An 18769-nucleotide genomic window follows, 5' to 3' on the forward strand; every position below is an offset into this window, starting at 1 on the left:
CACACACACACCCTCCCTCCATCCCTGCAGACATGCACACAAGGAAGACAGCCTTAGATAAGTGTTGATAACAGTGTAGAGAAGAAAAAACAAAAAAAAAGGAAAAAAAAGTCACAAAATAATGTTCAAGTCTCAAACATGTGACGTCGCTACGACGGAGTATTAGGGCCACATTGAGAAAAAAAACAAAAAACACAGACTTCGAGAATAAAGTCATACATTTACAAGAATAAAGTCGTACATTTATGAGAATAAAGTCGAAATTTACGAGAATAGTCGTAAATTTACGAGAATAAAGTCAAAATTTACGAGAATAGTCGTAAATTTACGAGAATAAAGTCGAAATTTACAAGAATAAAGTCGTACATTTCCTACGAGAAAAAAGTCATAACATTACAAGAATAAAGTCGTAAATTTAGGACTTAATTCTCGAAGTTTGTGATTTTTTTATTTCTGGCCCTGATACTTTGTCGTACCTCTGTGTGATGTGGAGCTTCAAACCAACACACACACATGAAAATGAGAAGCTGCAACTGGAAGTTAAACAGCACGTCGTATCTGATGTTTTATAATAATAATAATCATTGAGCAGCAGTTGAAAGGATCCTGAGTTGTTAATTGGAATGAAATCTGTTTACAAAACCTCTGCAGTTCATTCAGGTGCAGTTTTACTTTTTCTTTTTTTTAAATCGAGCTGCATTTGAAAAAAAAAAACCCCACGCCGTCCACGGTGTCAGGAGTCCAAGGTGTCTGTGTGTTGTTGATGATTTAAAACCTCTCACTGCTGCGTTCACACTGAGGTTGTAGCTTTGTCCATGTTTTCATGCAGATTCATTTAAAACGACATGTTTTCATGGCTTCAGGTGACGGTGACACACCTGTTACCTGTCCAGGCGGAGGAGATCATTCCTGCTGTGTTTCATTGGATTTTTTTTATTTTTTATTTAGATAACAACGTTTCTCAAAACCCTCAAAATATTCAGACGTTTATTCTCTGATTCTCTGGAAACTATTAACTTCACCATAAAAGAGCATTATGAATTAAACTGCATTTAAAGTTTAATGGTTTAATCAGCTTCATCTCAGAGTGTTTGCACAAACAGGACCTGAGGTTTAGGTTTATAATTAATGGCTGAAAAGGTAAATTAATATATATATATATATATATATATATATATATATATAGATATAGATATAGATATAATATACACATATATTTTGTAATATGAGATGTAAAAAAAACACAAAAAAAACAGAGACACTCGTGATTTATTGAAGCTCAGCACAAGACTGCAATGTTTCTGCAGTTTGGTCTAAATGATTTGTGAATCAAAGCTCAGGCTGTGAGCTGGACGTGTTCCACTAGTGCCAAATGGAAAACAACATTTTACACACACACACACACACACACACACACACACACACACATATATACAGTATATACTTTTTTTTCCAAGAGATGTGAGCGAATGGTTCTTCAGTCGTACTTGTTCTTGTCACTTTGCTTCAGGATGCTGATTGTTGTGATAAACACCGACCTACACCAGCTTCAAAAGGAACTGATTGTTTTCATCCAAGTGAGTGTATGATATAATGATATAATAATATATTACATTATATATATTATTATTATTATATATTTTTTTGGGAGATGCACAAAATATTGTATTTTTGAAATTGCAGTACAGTTTCTTAGTAGTAGCTACTGCTGCTGTCAGCTCAGACCGGTGGTGGTGGTGGTGTTCAGCATTTGGTCCATTTGCAATGTGAAAAAAAAAAAAAAAGATGATTGTACCAGCTTTCTGCCACAGCCAAAGCAAAATCCATCTACAACAACAGTGCAGTTTGTACATCAGCATCGAAACACAACGCCCCCCCCCCCCCCCCCCCTCTTTTACCCCCCCACACTGATAATAGATGGTCTATTTTCCTAACTGTTCCTCTAAATGTCTAAAACGTCGACCGACCGTCGAGCGTATGGATTTTCAGCTGTTCTGTTCTGTTCTGCTCTCTGAATGGTACTCAACTCGTCCTTCCCTTTAGCGCATAACTCTGAATGAATGAATGAATGAATGAATGAACGAATGGGGCGGTTAACAGACCCAGGTAGCAGGTTGCCATAGAGACCGATCATTTGTGTGTTATTTACAGCTAACAGCACAGCAGCAGGCTCTGGACACACACACACACACACAGAGAGAGAGAGAGAGGGAGCGTGTTGTTAATCAGCAGCAGCTTTTTACAGAAAAACATGGGACTTGATGATGTCACTGGTTATTTCTGGGGGCAGATTGATTGATTGATTGATTGATTGATTGATTGATTGATTGATTGATTGATTGATTGATTGATTGATTGATTGATTGATTGATTTGTGTGTTTGGGTGACTTTGCATTCAGTATTACAGCTGTTTCCAGGTGGTGGTGCTTCTTCTTCTAATTCTTCTTCAGAAAACCAGCTTTAACGCGTAGATGTAACCACATCCCTGCTCATTTCTAAATCTAAAATGGCCATAGGTGTACATAGCGGCGCCGACAACATATCCAGTGCAACCTTAACAGTGTCTATTATTACATACAGAATATTTTTTACACAGACGTAACCTCTAATACTCCTCCACATTTTCTCTTTTGCCTTTCAGCTTCATGTTTGACTAAAGGCCTTGTGAAAGGGAGACAGAGAGCCATAGAAATAAGATTTCAAATCAGGAAATAGATTAAAACCCTCAACAAATATATATATATATATATATATATATATATATATATATATATATATATATATATATATATATATATATATATATATATATAAATATATATATATATCAATGCTTTTGGAGATTGATCTGTTGTAAAAAAGAAAAAAGAAGACAATATTTTCTGTGATTTTGAATACATCAGCTTATTGATCCTCTTTGATATAATAATTTTACTCGATCCTTTTTGTACATTGAACGAGTCAAGAAAGTAAATATTTTTCTGTTTGTTGGTTTGTGTTTGATAAAAAAAAGGTAGATGTGTTGATACATTTAGGAAGTGTTACACATGTTTGTCTTGTGAAGTAAATGTACAAATTTTACGAGTCAATGGGGGGTGGGGTTGGAGGGGGGGGGGAGTAGTATGGAGCTACATTTGTGTCTTTATTATTTAATCAAAAGAAAAGTTGATTTTTTTAATTGAAATGAAGTTTGTTTTGATTGAAGTGAGTTATTATTTGATTGAAAATAGCTTTTTTTGTTTAATCAACTTTTTTTGATTGAATAATAAAGACGCAAAAGACACAATAAAGCCATAATATGGCTTAAATACAAAAAAAATCCCCCCAAAATTTTTTCAGTCAAACAAAAACTCGCCTCAATCAAAAAGAAAAAAAACTTTTCAATCAAAGAAAAAAAGGGTTCAAATGCAATTTGTTTGGTCTCAAATATTTGGTAACACTTTACTTAAGTGACAGAACAGCTGTCATAAACATCAATGAATAGGCTACTTATGACAGCTGTCGTTAAGTGTCATTCGGTAAGTTATGTCACTTTTGATGCAAAGTTGACATTATTTGAGATGTTTTTGTTCTGATAACTTGACATAAAGACAATTTAAACTGTCATAGCAGACCTAATGGCCAAACTTTAAAAATCATGTCAAGTTCTCATAACAAAAACATCTCAAATAAGGTCAACTTTGCATCAAAAGTGACATAACTTACCGAATGACACTTAACCACAGCTGTCATAAGTATTCATTGATGTTTATGACAGCTGTTATGTCAATCTTATGAATACCTATTCAAGTAAAGTGTTACCAAATATTTTTTTTGCATTCAAACCCTTTTTTTCTTTGATTGAAAATAGCTTTTTTGTTTAGATCAACTTTTTTTTTTTTTAATTGAATAATAAAGACACAAATGTAGCTCCATAGGGGGAATCCACGCGAACGCTCACTGTGTTTTGAAGTTCTGTAAACGGAAAGCAGGAAGGGAGGGAGGGAGGGAGGGGGGAGTCAGGTGAGACAGGTGAGGGTCCGTGTGTCGTCTCAGAGTGACCAAAGCAGAGAGAGAGAGAGAGAGAGAGAGAGAGAGAAAGAAAAAAAAATGACAACAAGAAGTATTTTCAATTAGTTACATTTTCAGTAGCACTTGTTATCCAACTCATAGTACTTCTTCTTGTATTTGAAAGGTATCTTTTGTAAAGGTCAAGGCTTTGGATCCCGTGTATATTGCTGTGAGGATTTTACTGGTCACTTTAAAATAGAAACCAAAACACACACACACACACACAACTACAGACACACACACACACACACACACACACAGACACACACACACAGTAAAACAAAAAAAAAGTTGAATCTCTGCGTGAAAGTGAATCTGCCAGAGCCCGATGGAATTGCACTACCCTCCTACTGGTCGATAAAAAGTCTATTTTGTATAAAATACATGCAAATATTATCTTTAAAGATTAAGGGCAGATCATGTTTCACTGGTATACTATATGGCTATGGCTTTCATTGAAATCTGTTATGTTCGTATTTCAGTTATGTAAATGTAATCCAATGTAAAAAAAAAAAGAAAAACAAAAAAAAGAAGAAAGAAAGAAACAAAAAAAAGAAACAAAAACTAAACGAAAAACAGACAGAAACGCTGAAAATGTTTGTTTCAAAAAAAAAAAAAGCCAATAGTTTGTATTACTTCTGTATTACACCTCTTCTGTAGTCAGTGTCGATATTTTCACCTATTTGATTAAATGTTGAATTAAGTTATCTGTGTTGTTCTTCAGCATCCTGTTGGTAACATCTTGGTTGATGTTTTTTTTTGTCATCACTGGTTCAAAGTGGAAATTCGGAAGAACTGATTTCTCTTTAGTTCAGACATCTTACACAATAAAGTTTTCTGTTTTCCAACGCTCAGCTCCCCTGGCTTTTTATTTCATTACTTCATTTATTTCAATTAATTTAACATTGTTGCTTAGTGCACATTATGTAAAAAAAGAAAAGAAAAAAAGACTCATAACACTTCAGCCTGTGTTTCTGTGAAGTGTTTAGCAGCAATTAGCTTAGCTTAGCTTAGCATACAGAATTAGAGCAGAGGTGAAACGAGCACTAACACCTCCACAGCTCAGTGAATAACATCTTATATAACATGTTATATAGTCTATCCTTAACACAGACACATAACTGCCTCCAAGATTAACACACTAACACACACACTCATATAGCTGTGTGTGTGTGTGTGTTCAGCTAAAGCCGGGTGTCAATTAGCGTAGCTTAGCATAAAGAATTAAGGCAAGGAGGGGAATCACAAAGCTTAAAATTACACCCACAAGTGTAAAGCCGGTTAATGACCTGTTATATAGCATGTTAGAAATGTAACATGTTGACATTTTTAGATTTATTTACAACAGTTTATGATCTTTTTTTTATTGATTTATTGATTAAAGGGATAGTTCACCCAAAATTCAAATTGCACTCATTATCTACTCCCCCTCATGTGGACTAAGGGCTGGGAGAAGTTTCAGAGTCCTCCGTGTCTTCTCTGAGTTACAGGGGGTCTCGGCGTAGCAGTGCATGTCCATATAACGGTTGCAACTGGATACCAACTGTCTTCATAACAAAAAGACACACCAAAAAACATCCAACGACCAGGGTCCGCTACAAAACAAGCTTGAAATATAGACTTATTTAACTTTTTTCGGGACAATTTTGCATTTCGGACATTACATACGAGCAGCATGGAGGTATTTGGATGTTTTTTGGTGTGTCTTTTTGTTACCAAGACAGTTGGTATCCAGTTGCAACCGTCATATGGACATGCACTGCTACGCCGAGACCCCCTGTAACTCAGAGAAGCCACGGAGGACTCTGAAACTTCTCCCAGCCCTTAGTCCACATGAGGGGGAGGAGATAATGAGTGAAATTTCAATTTTGGGTGAACTATCCCTTTAAGGATTCACTACTACTTTTTTTTTTGTTCCAGTGCAATTCACAGGTCTCTGCTCCGCCCGGTCCGGTCCTTTCAGTTAATAACCTGTAATATATCATGTTAGAAATGTAACATGTTGGAATTTTTGATTTATTTATTACAGTTTATGATCTTTTTTATTGATTTATTGATTGATTGATTTGCAAAAACAGATGTAGGCTATGTACTGTTGGTGATGGAGTGATGAGTGAGTCAAAGATGCATATACAATACATATACAATAATAATAAGACATAAATGAGACTGACGGCTGCTGCTGGTCAACATTGATCTTTAATTCTGCACATGCTTATCAATTCAATTCACCAAAACATCTGAAGGAATATTTAAGGCTGTAGATAGAATAGAATTAAATGATACAAAAAATCTGGGCAACAAAGAGGGAATTAAGTTAGTATGCTAAAAAATACAAAATATAAAATTTCATACTTAAAAAAATTATACCTTATCAAATGTTGCGTATTTTTTTATATTTACAATGTCAATAAAACACCTCAGAAAAAGAAAACAGTTCAGAATTCGCCTTTAAGAAAAGTCTCATAAATAACAAGTTTAGATATGAACAAAGTAGTCTCATTTCACATTTGTTTTTTTTGTTTTTTTACACTCCCATTTGATTTTCCTGTTAAAAGAAGAAGCTCTAATATTCTTTCAATGTTCGGTCCTAAAAGAGAAAAATTCACCAAAAACCTTTTTTTTTTTTATTGTTTTGTTTCTATGAAGAGTCAATTCACCAAAGTGGTTCAAGGAGAAAAGATGAGGAGCCCCGAAGCCGACCAGCGTTCACATGACAAACTATTCACACACACACACACACACACACACACCTGCATTTCATTTTCTTATGTGGTCTGTAAATGTCTCCACTTCACACTGCTCCTCTGCGGTTGTTGTGCGTAATAACATCACACGCTACGACTCCACTCCACCGCTGCTGTTGGAGACTGAAGCAGCTTCAGAACTGGAGCCGACTGACGGAAAAAGACAAGAATGATGACGACGACACATTGGTTTGAAATAACTGAGGCCCAAAATATTTTACAGTATGGATGTGCCTTTGGTTTAGATGTTTAGAAGTTACGAGTGGCCGTTGTAGTGACTTTCACAGGTAAAACAGGTCGGAGAAACACGAGTGGGTTGCCTGGAACGCTACAAAGTCGTAAGTTGTGACTTGTAGCTGTAATTTACGGTTTCAAAATCCTCTGTCCAGACAAAATTATCAGTTTTTGTCTTCGCCATGTTTTGGTAGGAAGGTCCTACTGTATGCAGTGTGGCAGCCGCCTGGCGTGCATACAACACCGACTTCCACAAACTTTTGCATCAGCGTAGATTTGGGTCCGTGCCGATGTTCCCACATTTCTAAGATTTTCCTCTAAATGAGTCCCTAACATGTGTCTAACCCTAACTCTAACCGCCTGAATGTGTCTGAACTGCACCAACCGACCGGAGGTTCGTCAACGCGAGGCCTCTGTGCTACTGGATAAAAGGTTGGTTTGAGGTGTAACTGGCTACCAAACAGGGAGAAAGGGGATGAAATTGATTGCAAATTCATGAAAAAGGATATGTGGAAGCATAGAAATGACCCCGTAGATTTCTCCCCCAAAACGCTTGTCTAACACGGAATAAAAAGTGAGAACACAACACCACTTTTGTGTTTTCAGTTCAGATGGTTTCCGTGTCAACAGCCTCAGTCTCAGAGCGGAGGCGGAGCAGTGAAGCTTCAGTGGTGTGTGTGATGTGGGAAACACAACTTCCTGTTTCATGAGAATTCCCCAAACAAACTGAAATAGTGCAAGAAAGAAAAAAAAAGAAAAGAAAAAAAGAAGAAGCTGTGTTTGATAGAAGAAGGTCCCGTTCTGATCTAACAATCAGAGGATGTGAGGCGGTTCACAGCTGGGCCGCTTCTAGTTCTAGTTCTAGCTGAAGCTCCTTGTGGATCTGAAATGTTTCACATTTTTTTGCGAGGGCTTTGCAGGGAGAGGACGAACCCACGCCGACCTTTCAGCTGACTGATCTGATCTCCATGGCGACCTGCTGCTCCGCCGTCGTCGCGGCCGCCGCCTCAGGCTGCAGCAGCAACATCAGCCAGGTTCAGTCACTGGACACACACACACACAACATTTAGAGCCAAACCCAATCATTTAAATCTGGTTTAAAGGGATAGTTCAACATTTTGGCAAGTTGGCCCATTGCCATAATCCCTATAGTCATAGCAGTAGGTTCGTTACCTTTAATTGTCGGTGCAAGCTGTTTTTAGAACGGCGGAGCAGAGCCGTGAGCTGCTCAGAGCTACGCTACGGAGGCTCATTATGGGATTTCTTGGTTTCCCTCATCAAACTCATCAAATACACAATCCAACAACTCCACAACGCTCTGGTGGACAAGTTGTGACCTGCACATTCACCACGCTATGAGATAATAACACAACGTTACCACACAGAGTTGTTTTAGAGGGAAATTCATGCAAAACCTCTGATGCGCGTTGCCTTCAGGGACAGTTTTTCATCATCAGTCTCTGTATTTCCCTCTAAAACAACTCTGTGTGGTAACGTTGTGTTATTATCTCATAGCGTGGTGACAACTTGTCCACCAGAGCGTTGTGGAGTTGTTGGATTGTGTATTTGATGAGTTTGGTGATGAGGGAAACCAAGAAATCCCAACCATGCTATCATGAAGACACCGTCATCACGTGGTCGTCAGTGTTTCTATCTAAGGAGGAGCTGGAGTTCCACCAGTGCAGCTCAAAACGAAGAAGAAAAAGAAGAAGCTAAAAGATCCCAGCCCACCCCTCCCCCAACACACACACACACACACACACTGACACACACACATTCCTAGTTCATTACCACATCATCTTCACCAGGACCTGGGAATCCATCCACACTAACCCAGTTTCAGCCAGAACCAGGATTCACTTGGCTACCACTTTGTTTTTCCTTTTTTTTGTATGTTTTTTTTGTTCCAGTGCAATTCACGGGTCTCTGCTCCGCCCGGTCCGATCCGGTCTAGTCCGGTCCGGTCTAGTCCGGTCCGGTCTAGTCCGGTTTGGTCTGGTCCGGTCCGGTCTGGTCCGGTCTAGTCCGGTTCGGTCTGGTCCACACCTCCACTGTGTCTCTGCTTCACATCCGCTGGTCCAGTTTAAATTCTAGAGATTGGTCTCATCATCATCATCATCATTGGTCCGGTCCAGTTTTTTAACATAAACAGAGTCAGATCTAGTTCAGTCCAGTCCGCGGTTTGGTCATCTGTGGTCCAGTATCTTCATCATCATCCTCATCATCATCCTCATCATCATCCTCATCCTCGTCGTCATCGTCCAGTTCTGGTCTGGTCTGTTCTGGTCCGGTCTGGTCTGGTCTGGTTCTCAGGCCTGCGGACTATAAAAACTCCACATAGTTTTCCGGGATGAGTCCGGTGCGGCCGTCCAGCGTTCCCTCCAGCCAGCCCGGCTCCCTGGAGGCGTGGACTGGAACGACACAACGAGGAAACGTTCAATTAGAAAAAAAGCTGGAGACACACAGACACAAACAGACACACACACATGGTTTTCACAAGGAAGAGAAGGAGAAAGAGAAAGAGGAGGAGGAGGAGGAGGAGGAGGAGGAGGAGGAGGAGGAAGAGGAGGAGTGGGTGTGAAAACTGGACAAACTGAAAACCAGTTTATCAGCTGCTAAGAAGTGGACGACAGTCTGGACTCAGGTGAGTTTCCTGCGGCGTCGCCGAAGGCGACAACGATCTGACGACTTCATTTTATTAAAAGGAATAAAACACAAAGAGCTCAATGTTTAATTCCCTTAAAGGGATAGTATCATTTTAAAACAGCAGTGGTTTGGATGACGATCTTAACCCAAAATACTTTTTTTTTTTTTTTTTACTGTTTCTACATTTGCTGCTTTCTGATCAGACACTCAGGTTTAATTTAGTTTTATGTTTTATTTTCCTCTGGCACGACGGAGTATTAGGGCCACATTGAGGAAAAAAACACAGACTTAGAGAATAAAGTCGTAAATTTACAACTTTATTCTCTAAGTTTGTGATTTTTTTTATTTGTCAATGTGGCCCTAATACTCCGTCGTACTCTGTAACATGAAATAATAAAATAATAAAGTTGTATTAATTAGCATCTTAGCTCGTATTAGCTTTGTTTTGGTCTCCACCAGCTGTCTGCCTGTTTAGATGCTAATTACACATCAGACACATTATATACATAGATTATTGATTAGTTTATCTTTAAAGACAAACAAATGATCTACCTTATTAGTCTAGCTTTCAATTAAATCTCACTTATTTATCATTTTACTTTGCTTTACATAAAAGACACAAAGTAAATAATTATGATGAAAACATGGATGAATAAGTAAATAATAAAACCATAAAACATAATGAAACCATAAATAATAAAAGTGCTATAGAAATAAACATTGGTTGGTGTTAAAGGGATAGTAGCATTTTTTTTAAAGTGGGGTTGTATGATCTACAAATAGCCCCTAAGTACTTTAATTGCAGTAGAAGACTCTCTGCACTCCTCCCGTTAGCAACGTTTTACGGGAAAAAAATTACACAGTTCCATTGTTCACTATAATATAATTTTTTCCAGCCCTTCAAAGTGCAGGAAAAACACAGTTTTTATTTGGACCGAACCAACTGTTGATCGGCGGGCGCTAACCCTGGGCGGAGGGATACGTGAGTGCAATTAAAGTACCCCACTTTAAAAAAATGCTACTATCCCTTTAATGTTGTGTGAATTGTGTGCACTTGTTATCAAGTTGAGAAGGATAAGTAGTTCAGATGAGAAGTTGTAATTTCTAATCATGGAGGTGGTAACGAGTGGTTTGTTCTGCAGAGAGCTGGGATGTTAAACATGTTGAAGTGGAGGAGGAGAGGAGAGGAAAACACAACAAACAGGCAGTGGAGTTAAAGTATGTCGTGGTGTTGTTGTGTGGAGATCCACTAAAAAAAAAAAAACAGCAGGAAATTAAAGAGGAACATCTCAGCAGGAGTAAATAAAGAAACCACGGCTACCGCACATCAAAGAGAGGAAAACACACAAACTACAGTCAACTGAGCTGAACTTCATTGATTACGGAAGCGTATTACATTCACTTGAGTCATTTATTTTTTGGTTTTGATTTTTTGAATAATTTTTTCTGTTTTTCTGACTAATTATTTTCTCTTTTTCATGGTAATTTTTTTCCTCTTGTTTTTCGGGGTATTTTTTTTCTGACTTAGCTTCCCGATTTCAAAATCCCGTGAGAAGCTGTAACGTACAGTAAGGACTGATTTCAAAATAAAGGTGCTCCATCAGACTGTTCTGTAATAACAGGTCGTTTCCTTTCAATATAAATCAGAATTTACTGGGAACACAGTGACAATGAGACTGTATATTTTGTGGAGCATATCCATGGATGTACAGTATGTTAAACAATGTAAAAGAAAGCGCCTTTACTTTACGCCTCATTGTGTTATTATGAGTTGTTCTTTTATTTTGAAGGATGTTTGTTATACGCTCCCTGATGTGACGTGTGTAGCTAATGTCCCGGGAAAAGTTTGTTGATGCTTCTATGTGTTTGAGTCTGGAAAATAAACCAATGGTGGAACCTGAACCAAAGTGGAGTTTGAATAAAAATCCTTAACAAAGTATCTCATGGATCTAAGATGTAATAGATACGTGATGAAGTGGAGGTTTGACCGCAGCGGTTAAACGTTACTTGCAGGTGGAGGAGCTTCTCGCGGGATTTTGAAATCTCGTTAAGTCAGAAAAATATTACCCCGAGGAAAAAAATGGATGCAGATGAACTGACACACACAGAGACACACACACACACAGACACACAAACATACAGGGGTGTGTGGAGAGAGATGCCTCTGTGGGGATTACATGTCCCCAAGGTCACACTGTGACCCGCCGGGCTCAGGTGACACCGCTCCACATGACACAACTCAGTCTTTACCCCTGAGATCTCTATTTAGGGTCTGAGAGTCGGCGCACGACCAATCCTGAGTGTGCACTGCAAAAACTCACAATCTTTCCAAGAATATTTGTCTTATTTCTTGTCAAAATGTCTAATTTCTAGTCAAAACTAAACTCTTTTCACTTAAAATAAGATGCATTACCTAATAATGAACTTGTTTTTAGATCATTTCACTTGTTTCAAACAAATTTTCAATTGAAATAAGTAGAAACTTGCTCCACTATCCGATTTTTCTACTCATTTCAAGTGAAAATCTGCTTGAAAGAAGTAAAAAGTGTCTAAAAACAAGCTGCTTTTTAATGTGATGAGTCTTATTTTACGTATAATGAGATTTGTTTTGACTAGAAATAAGACAAATATTCTTGGTAAGATGTTTGAGTTTTTGCAGTGTGTGTGTGTGTGTGTGAGAGGGGAAACTACATTTTTCTGCAGGGATTTACAATGCACCACAACAGTTATTCACTTCAGCTGTTCAGCTGCCCTGGCATGATAACTCAGTGTTTAGCTGCTTAAGCGTTTTACACCGGTGCCAGTCGTCGGTTCCTCCGGTGGAAACATCAACATGATTCACAGTTTTAGGAGCTCACGAACGGAGAAAAGTGAAATTAGGCAGGGAGAGGTGATGAGCTTCGTATATTATGGAAAGGAAAATCTTTTTTTTTTTTAATCTAAAAGCGACTGAAAAATAGAAACAATATTTTCAACACTTTCCCTGAAACGAAGCAGCAAACGACTCCTCCATCTGAAAGATATTAAGTTCTTGCCTGCGTGCAAAAAAAAAAAAAAAAAAAAAGCAGCTCGTTGCACTCGGCTGCATCTGTTACAGTGCAGGCGTCTCGCCAAAGTCTAATGTGCAATAAAAGCAAGTGCATATCTGAGCTGGATAAAAACACACTTAGAAAACAAAACACACACACGATTTCTCCCTAAATATAAAAAAAAGAAGCTTCTGCTGCGTCTCATCTCTGTCTTGTTCCTCTGGAGGAGAAACTTTAGAAAGTGGGGGAGAAATGATGGGGAACCATTACATTTAAAAGTGCAGAGGAGGTGGCCAAGGGAAAATGGTGTTAAAAGCCTTTTAGTAATAACTTTTAGAGCCAAACCCATTGACCGATTGGACAACTTTTAACATATTTTCAACCCTGGCGATGAAATCTGGCAGCGAGGGCGAAATAAATTAACTCCAGCAAATTCCCCCCGAGCAGACTGACTTCTTCTTTCTTTTTTCTTCTTTTGGTTTCGACAGTTAATTGTTTGTTTTTACACAAACACACCGACCCACATTCTTTCCTCCTCCTCCTCCTCCTCCTTCCTCCTCCTCCTCCTCCTGACTGACTCACCGTTGTCGAAGACGGTCCCAGCGATGAAGGACAGCTCCGAGTCGTGCTCGGCCTTGCAGGCGTACAGCGCCCGAGCCTTCCTCCCCACCAGGCTGCACAACAGTCAAGACAAGACAAATGTTTTAGTTATACAAGTTCCTCTTTTAGATTTCACCTTTAGAAATAAAATACTAAACTGCACTTGAAGTTACAGCAGCCTTTAACTTTATATGTTGGATTAAATAGAAATAGAATTAAAGTTTAATTAAACAAAATCTCATTGTTAAGTTGTTTGTTTTTAATGTGTCTGATACATTGATCTGCTGTTCTAACTAATTCACCTTGTTAATGTGAGATTTCATTTATGAAATTGACCTTATTATGTGTATTTTTGCTTATTGATTGATTAATCAATCATGATTATGATTATGTGTCTCTCTTTATTTGATTGTTTCATGAGCACATATTCTGAGTATTTGTGTATTTACTTATTATATATTATTATTTTTTCTGTCACAACTCTTTGGAGCTATTATTATTATTATAAATAACAGTGGGAAGATTGAGGTTTAGGCACATTAAGCTCAACGGCTGCAGCCTATATCCTGTCAAATCATTCAAAAAGCAAAAGCAAATGAATGTACATGTCTGCTTGTAATATATGATCAAATAGATGTAATGAAAAACTACATAACCTACAGTCAATACAGCATTCAACGGTCTAAAAACAGGGAAAATGAACAAGAGTGATGTATTTATAGACAAAAAATGAAAGACAGATTAGACAGATTTCCTTGCAGCTCTGATAAAAGCGCCCGAGCCTTCCTCCCCACCAGGCTGCACAACAGTCACAAAGACAAATGTTTTAGTTTTACAAGTTCCTCTTTTAGATTTCACCTTTAGAAATAAAATAAAATACAATAAAAAAATAAAAAAACTGCACTTGAAGTTATACAGCAGCCTTTAACTTTATATGTTGGATGTAAAAAGCAGTTTTATTTTATAGGAGCAGAGCCACGTGGCTTCACTTCATACATGATAATGGATGTTGTCAGTGAGTCTCCAGTGATGTGATCCTCTTGGACTGTTATAGATTTCATGTTCTTTTTTTTTTATTGGACACACAGTGACCATGAAACTGACATTTAAAACCACACGGTTCTTCTCCTGCACGTCTTTGTTTTGTATCCTAGGACTCTGAACCTCTGAGTCTCCAGCTGCATCATGAACAGCGGCATCATGCAACAGTTTGGCCTCAAAAGGTCTGATAATGTGAACAGAAATGATCTCCAAAAGACATAAAGTTAAAGGGATAGTTCAACATTTTGGCAAATTGGCCCATTGCCATAATTGCTATAGTCATAGCAGTAGGTTCGTTACCTTTAATTGTAGGTGTAAGCTATTTTTAGTACAGCGGAGCGCAGCAGCAGGCTGCTCAGAGCTACGCTATGGAGGCTAAGGGAATTTCTTGGTTTCCCTCATCAAACTCATCAAATACAAAATCCCAAAACTCCACAGCGCTTTTGTAGACAAGTTGTGAGCTGCACAACCACCGCGCTATGAGATAATGACGGAACGATACGAAACGGAGCCGTTTTCGAGGTAAATTCATACAAAACCGCTGATGCGCGTTGCGTTCAGGGACAGTTTTTCAGCAAGCAGTCTCCGTATTTACCCTGTATTTACCTCGAAAACGGCTCCGTTTCGTATCGTTCCGTCATTATCTCATAGCGTGGTGGTTGTGCAGGTCACAACTTGTCTACAAAAGCGCTGTGGAGTTTTGGGATGTTGAATTTGATGAGTTTAATGAGGGAAACCAAGAAATTCCATTAGCCTCCATAGCGTAGCTCTGAGCAGCCAGCTGCTGCGCTCCGCCGTACTGAAAATAGCTTACACCTACAATTAAAGGTAACATTTCACTTAAAGGGATAGTTCAACATTTTGGCAAATTGGCAATGGGCCAATTTGCCAAAATGTTGAACTATCCCTTTAAACATGAAACACTCTTTTTCAATATTTTAATCAACCTCAGTGTATTATTGTAGTTTTCTACAGTTTCAGAGTGAAAAAGGGAAACAAAGCAGCAGCAGCAGAAGAATGGGAAACTAAGGAGACTTGAGCTCTCAGAGAACTTTGACCAAGGAATCAGACAAGAGATTTACTATTTACACACTGGGAGAGTTTCTAAAGGGGGAAATGAAAATGTAAAAGATGAAAATGTAAACATATAGGCTATATAAATTGTTTAAAATGTAAAGGGAATGTGTCATCTGTAACTTTTGCAGATCATTTCATCTTCCACTTGATGAACTGTTTAACACATTAACAGACATTTGGACCAAACCTTTGCATCCTGTATGTGTTCACTGCAAAAACTCAAACATCTTACCAAGAATATTTGTCTTATTTCTAGTCAAAACAAATCTCATTCTACTTAAAATAAGACTCATCGCATTAAAAAGTAGCTTGTTTTTAGACACTTTTTACTTCTTTCATGCAGATTTTCACTTGAAATAAGTAGAACAATCTGATAGTGGAGCAAGTTTTTCTTCTTTTTCAAAAAACTTGCTTTCACTGGCAGATTTTTCTACTTATTTCAAATAAAAATTAGTTTGAAACAAGTGAAATTATCTAAAAACAAGTTAATTTTTAGGTGAGGAGTCTTATTTTAAGTGAAAAGAGTTTAGTTTTGACTAGAAATGAGACATTTTGACAAGAAATAAGACAAATATTCTTAGAAAGATGTTGAGTTTTTGCAGTGTTTGGGTATAGAAGCGGTGTGAGCTTTTGCGGCTGCACAGTAGCGGCGGCGGCGTTGGAGACGAACCAGCTGTTAACGGCTTCTGCTGCTGCAGCTCCACCAACACGACGACGACGACACTTGAAGCTTGAAACCTGAAGCACTGAAATGTCGTGACAGACACGGTTCGTCTGCCAAGGCCGCGTTAGATGACCGACTGCACCCGAATACGCTACATTTTTATACCAATTTAAATAGAGGAGCTTATATAAGAAGAAGCTGGGGCTGTATAAATAGGGTTAGGGGTATATCGATCCCCCACGAGGAGCGGTTCGGCTTTTACACTCTCTCCTTTCACTAAGGGGAAGGTCAGAGGTCACGCTGCTCTACATGATCTACATGCTGCCTGCTGAGCCGCTGAAGGACTCTGCAGCTTCTAGGTTAAAGAGCTTTTTCTTCAATTACCTTGCTATTTCTAATGAGGGCTACTTGACTGAATAACTAGTGTATTAACATATTGCTACCAGCGTTCAGTAAATGACTAAACGGCACTTGACGAAGGCTTGATTTTAAATTCCCTGGCGCTGCTGCAGCCGCTCTGCAGAGGAGAGAGAGAGAAAGAGAGAAAACAAATACGTCGACTCTTTTCTGGTTCTTTTTCTTTCATTCTTTCTTCTCTCACATCAGCACCGTGTCGTCTGAGCAGAGTCACGCTGCACGCCAGCCAGGCTCTGCTCTTCATTTACAAAGCCTCCGTCTGTCTCATACGATCTCCTCTGTGGTTGTTGGAAACTCACATTCCTCACTTTCCTGTTTCAGCCGTGGAGCTCCTCAGGGTTCAGTCTGAGGATCCGTTACTAAGCCTCGTTTAGAAACTAGAACTAGAACCTCTCCTCGTTTCGCTGACGACACCTTATATATATATTTCTACACAGCGTTACAGGACGTTAAAGGGATAGTAGCATTTTTTTTAAAAAGTGGGGTTGTATGATCTACAAATAGCCCCTAAGTACTTTAATTGACCTCTGGCTAAGCCCCGCCCCCTCCACTCACTCGGACAAACAGTCAACATTGGGTGACAGTTGCTATGGCAACAGCTGTCACTAGGAGACATTTCACAGGAGGCAATTGATGATTTTTGGAGACAGAAAGATTAAATATCATCTGGAAGTCACCAAAACTTCACTTAGCTTTACTGCTATGGCTGCCGGTTGCTGCGAAACGCCGATAGCGACGGGCTAACTTCTGTTAGCCTGTCTATGGAGTTTTGCTTTATATGTTAGCATTAAGCTAGCGGGCTTTATGCTTAGTTGTGATACTGGCTAACATCTAAACATCTCTGACAATATGTTGCCTCAAATACGTTGTTGACTTAACTTAGAACAGATGTAGACATCCTTGTTAAGTTTATCCACGTTTAGTTGGTGTTGTGGTCTACTGCATAACTTTATCCAGAGCAGACACTTCTCTCGGTTGAGATGTGGCTGGGAAAAGGTAAAAAAATCCCCCCCGTGGCCTCTCAGGATACCTAGTGTCGGAGTTGCATGTGCCCCATGAACACCGTTTGACCATTTTAAACTTAAAATGTCAAGAAAAAACATATAAAAACGAATGAAAACTGACTAACTGCAATGCATTTCAATGGACGTGGAAGCAGAGAATGTCCGAGTGTATGGGCTAGCTATGCTCACTGTGATTGGCTCAACGTGTTTGGGGGCGTGGCTTAGCCATAGGTCAATTGCAGTAGAAGACTCTCTGCACTCCTCCCGTTAGCAACGCCAGCCCATAATAGCCCTGCCCAGAGATTTACAACATACAGTGTTGTGAACAGACCCAAAGAAACGGCCTATTTTCACGGCCTAAAAGAGGTTTTACCTGAAAAAAAAATACACAGTTCCATTGTTCTCTATAATATAATTTTTTCCAGCCCTTCAAAGTGCAGGAAAAACACAGTTTTTATTTGGACCTAACCAACTGCTGATCGGCGGGCGCTAACCCTGGGCGGAGGGATACGTGAGTTGGTTAGGTCCAAATAAAAACTGTGTTTTTCCTGCACTTTGAAGGGCTGGAAAAAATTATATTATAGCGAACAATGGAACTGTGTATTTTTTTTCAGGTAAAACCTCTTTTAGGACGTGAAAATCGGCCGTTTCTTTGGGTCTGTTCACAACACTGTATGTTGTAAATCTCTGGGCAGGGCTATTATGGGCTGGCGTTGCCAACAGGAGGAGTGCAGAGAGTCTTCTACTGCAATTAAAGTACTTAGGGGCTATTTGGAGATCATACAACCCCACTTAAAAAAAAAAATACTATCCCTTTAAGTCCAGGTAGGTCGGACACAGACTGCCTCAAATTTTACAATGAAAATCTGGTTTACTGACGGACTTCAGTCCATTTAAAAGAAATGAAATCTTTCTCATCATTTGAGGGTTTACTCGGAGGTTTCCAAACCTTTTTTGATTTCACAGCTCCAGTAGATCTCAGTAGCTCCTGCCTCTCTCTCTCTGCGCTGGCTTTGTTTTCATCTTTGTGTAAATTTAAACACAACCAAGCCGTAGCTCTGTAGAACTGTTGTGTGTATATCAAAGATAAACTAACTCCCTCTGAACCTCCGCGGCGTCTTAAAGGGAGCTGATAAAAGTCTTTGTGTTGTTGTCAAAGCCGGATGAGAAGCTTCATTCTCAGATCTGTCACTGCTGCTGCTTCTTCATCAATGTGAAGAACTGATCAAATACAGAGAAGATGAACACACAAAGCTTCT

General features: G+C 38.9%; 1 protein-coding gene across 1 annotated transcript in view; it reads right to left on the bottom strand.

Annotated features, from left to right (window-relative positions):
• Positions 1 to 9321: 9321 nt before the first annotated feature.
• The window catches only part of LOC310996905 (rho GTPase-activating protein 26-like), a gene marked incomplete at its 5' end in the record, with an annotated part of 146299 nt that continues 136851 nt past the window's right edge, over positions 9322 to 18769 (bottom strand). Inside the window, 2 exons of the mRNA XM_083986428.1 lie at positions 9322 to 9443; positions 13290 to 13381. Of these exons, the coding sequence (XP_083842554.1) occupies positions 9355 to 9443; positions 13290 to 13381 (181 nt within the window). The 3' untranslated portion in view covers positions 9322 to 9354. The remainder of the gene's footprint in view (positions 9444 to 13289; positions 13382 to 18769) is intronic.

The sequence above is a fragment of the Trachurus trachurus genome, assembly GCF_905171665.1.
Source record: "Trachurus trachurus genome assembly, chromosome: 14".
Classification (NCBI taxonomy): Eukaryota; Metazoa; Chordata; class Actinopteri; order Carangiformes; family Carangidae; genus Trachurus; species Trachurus trachurus.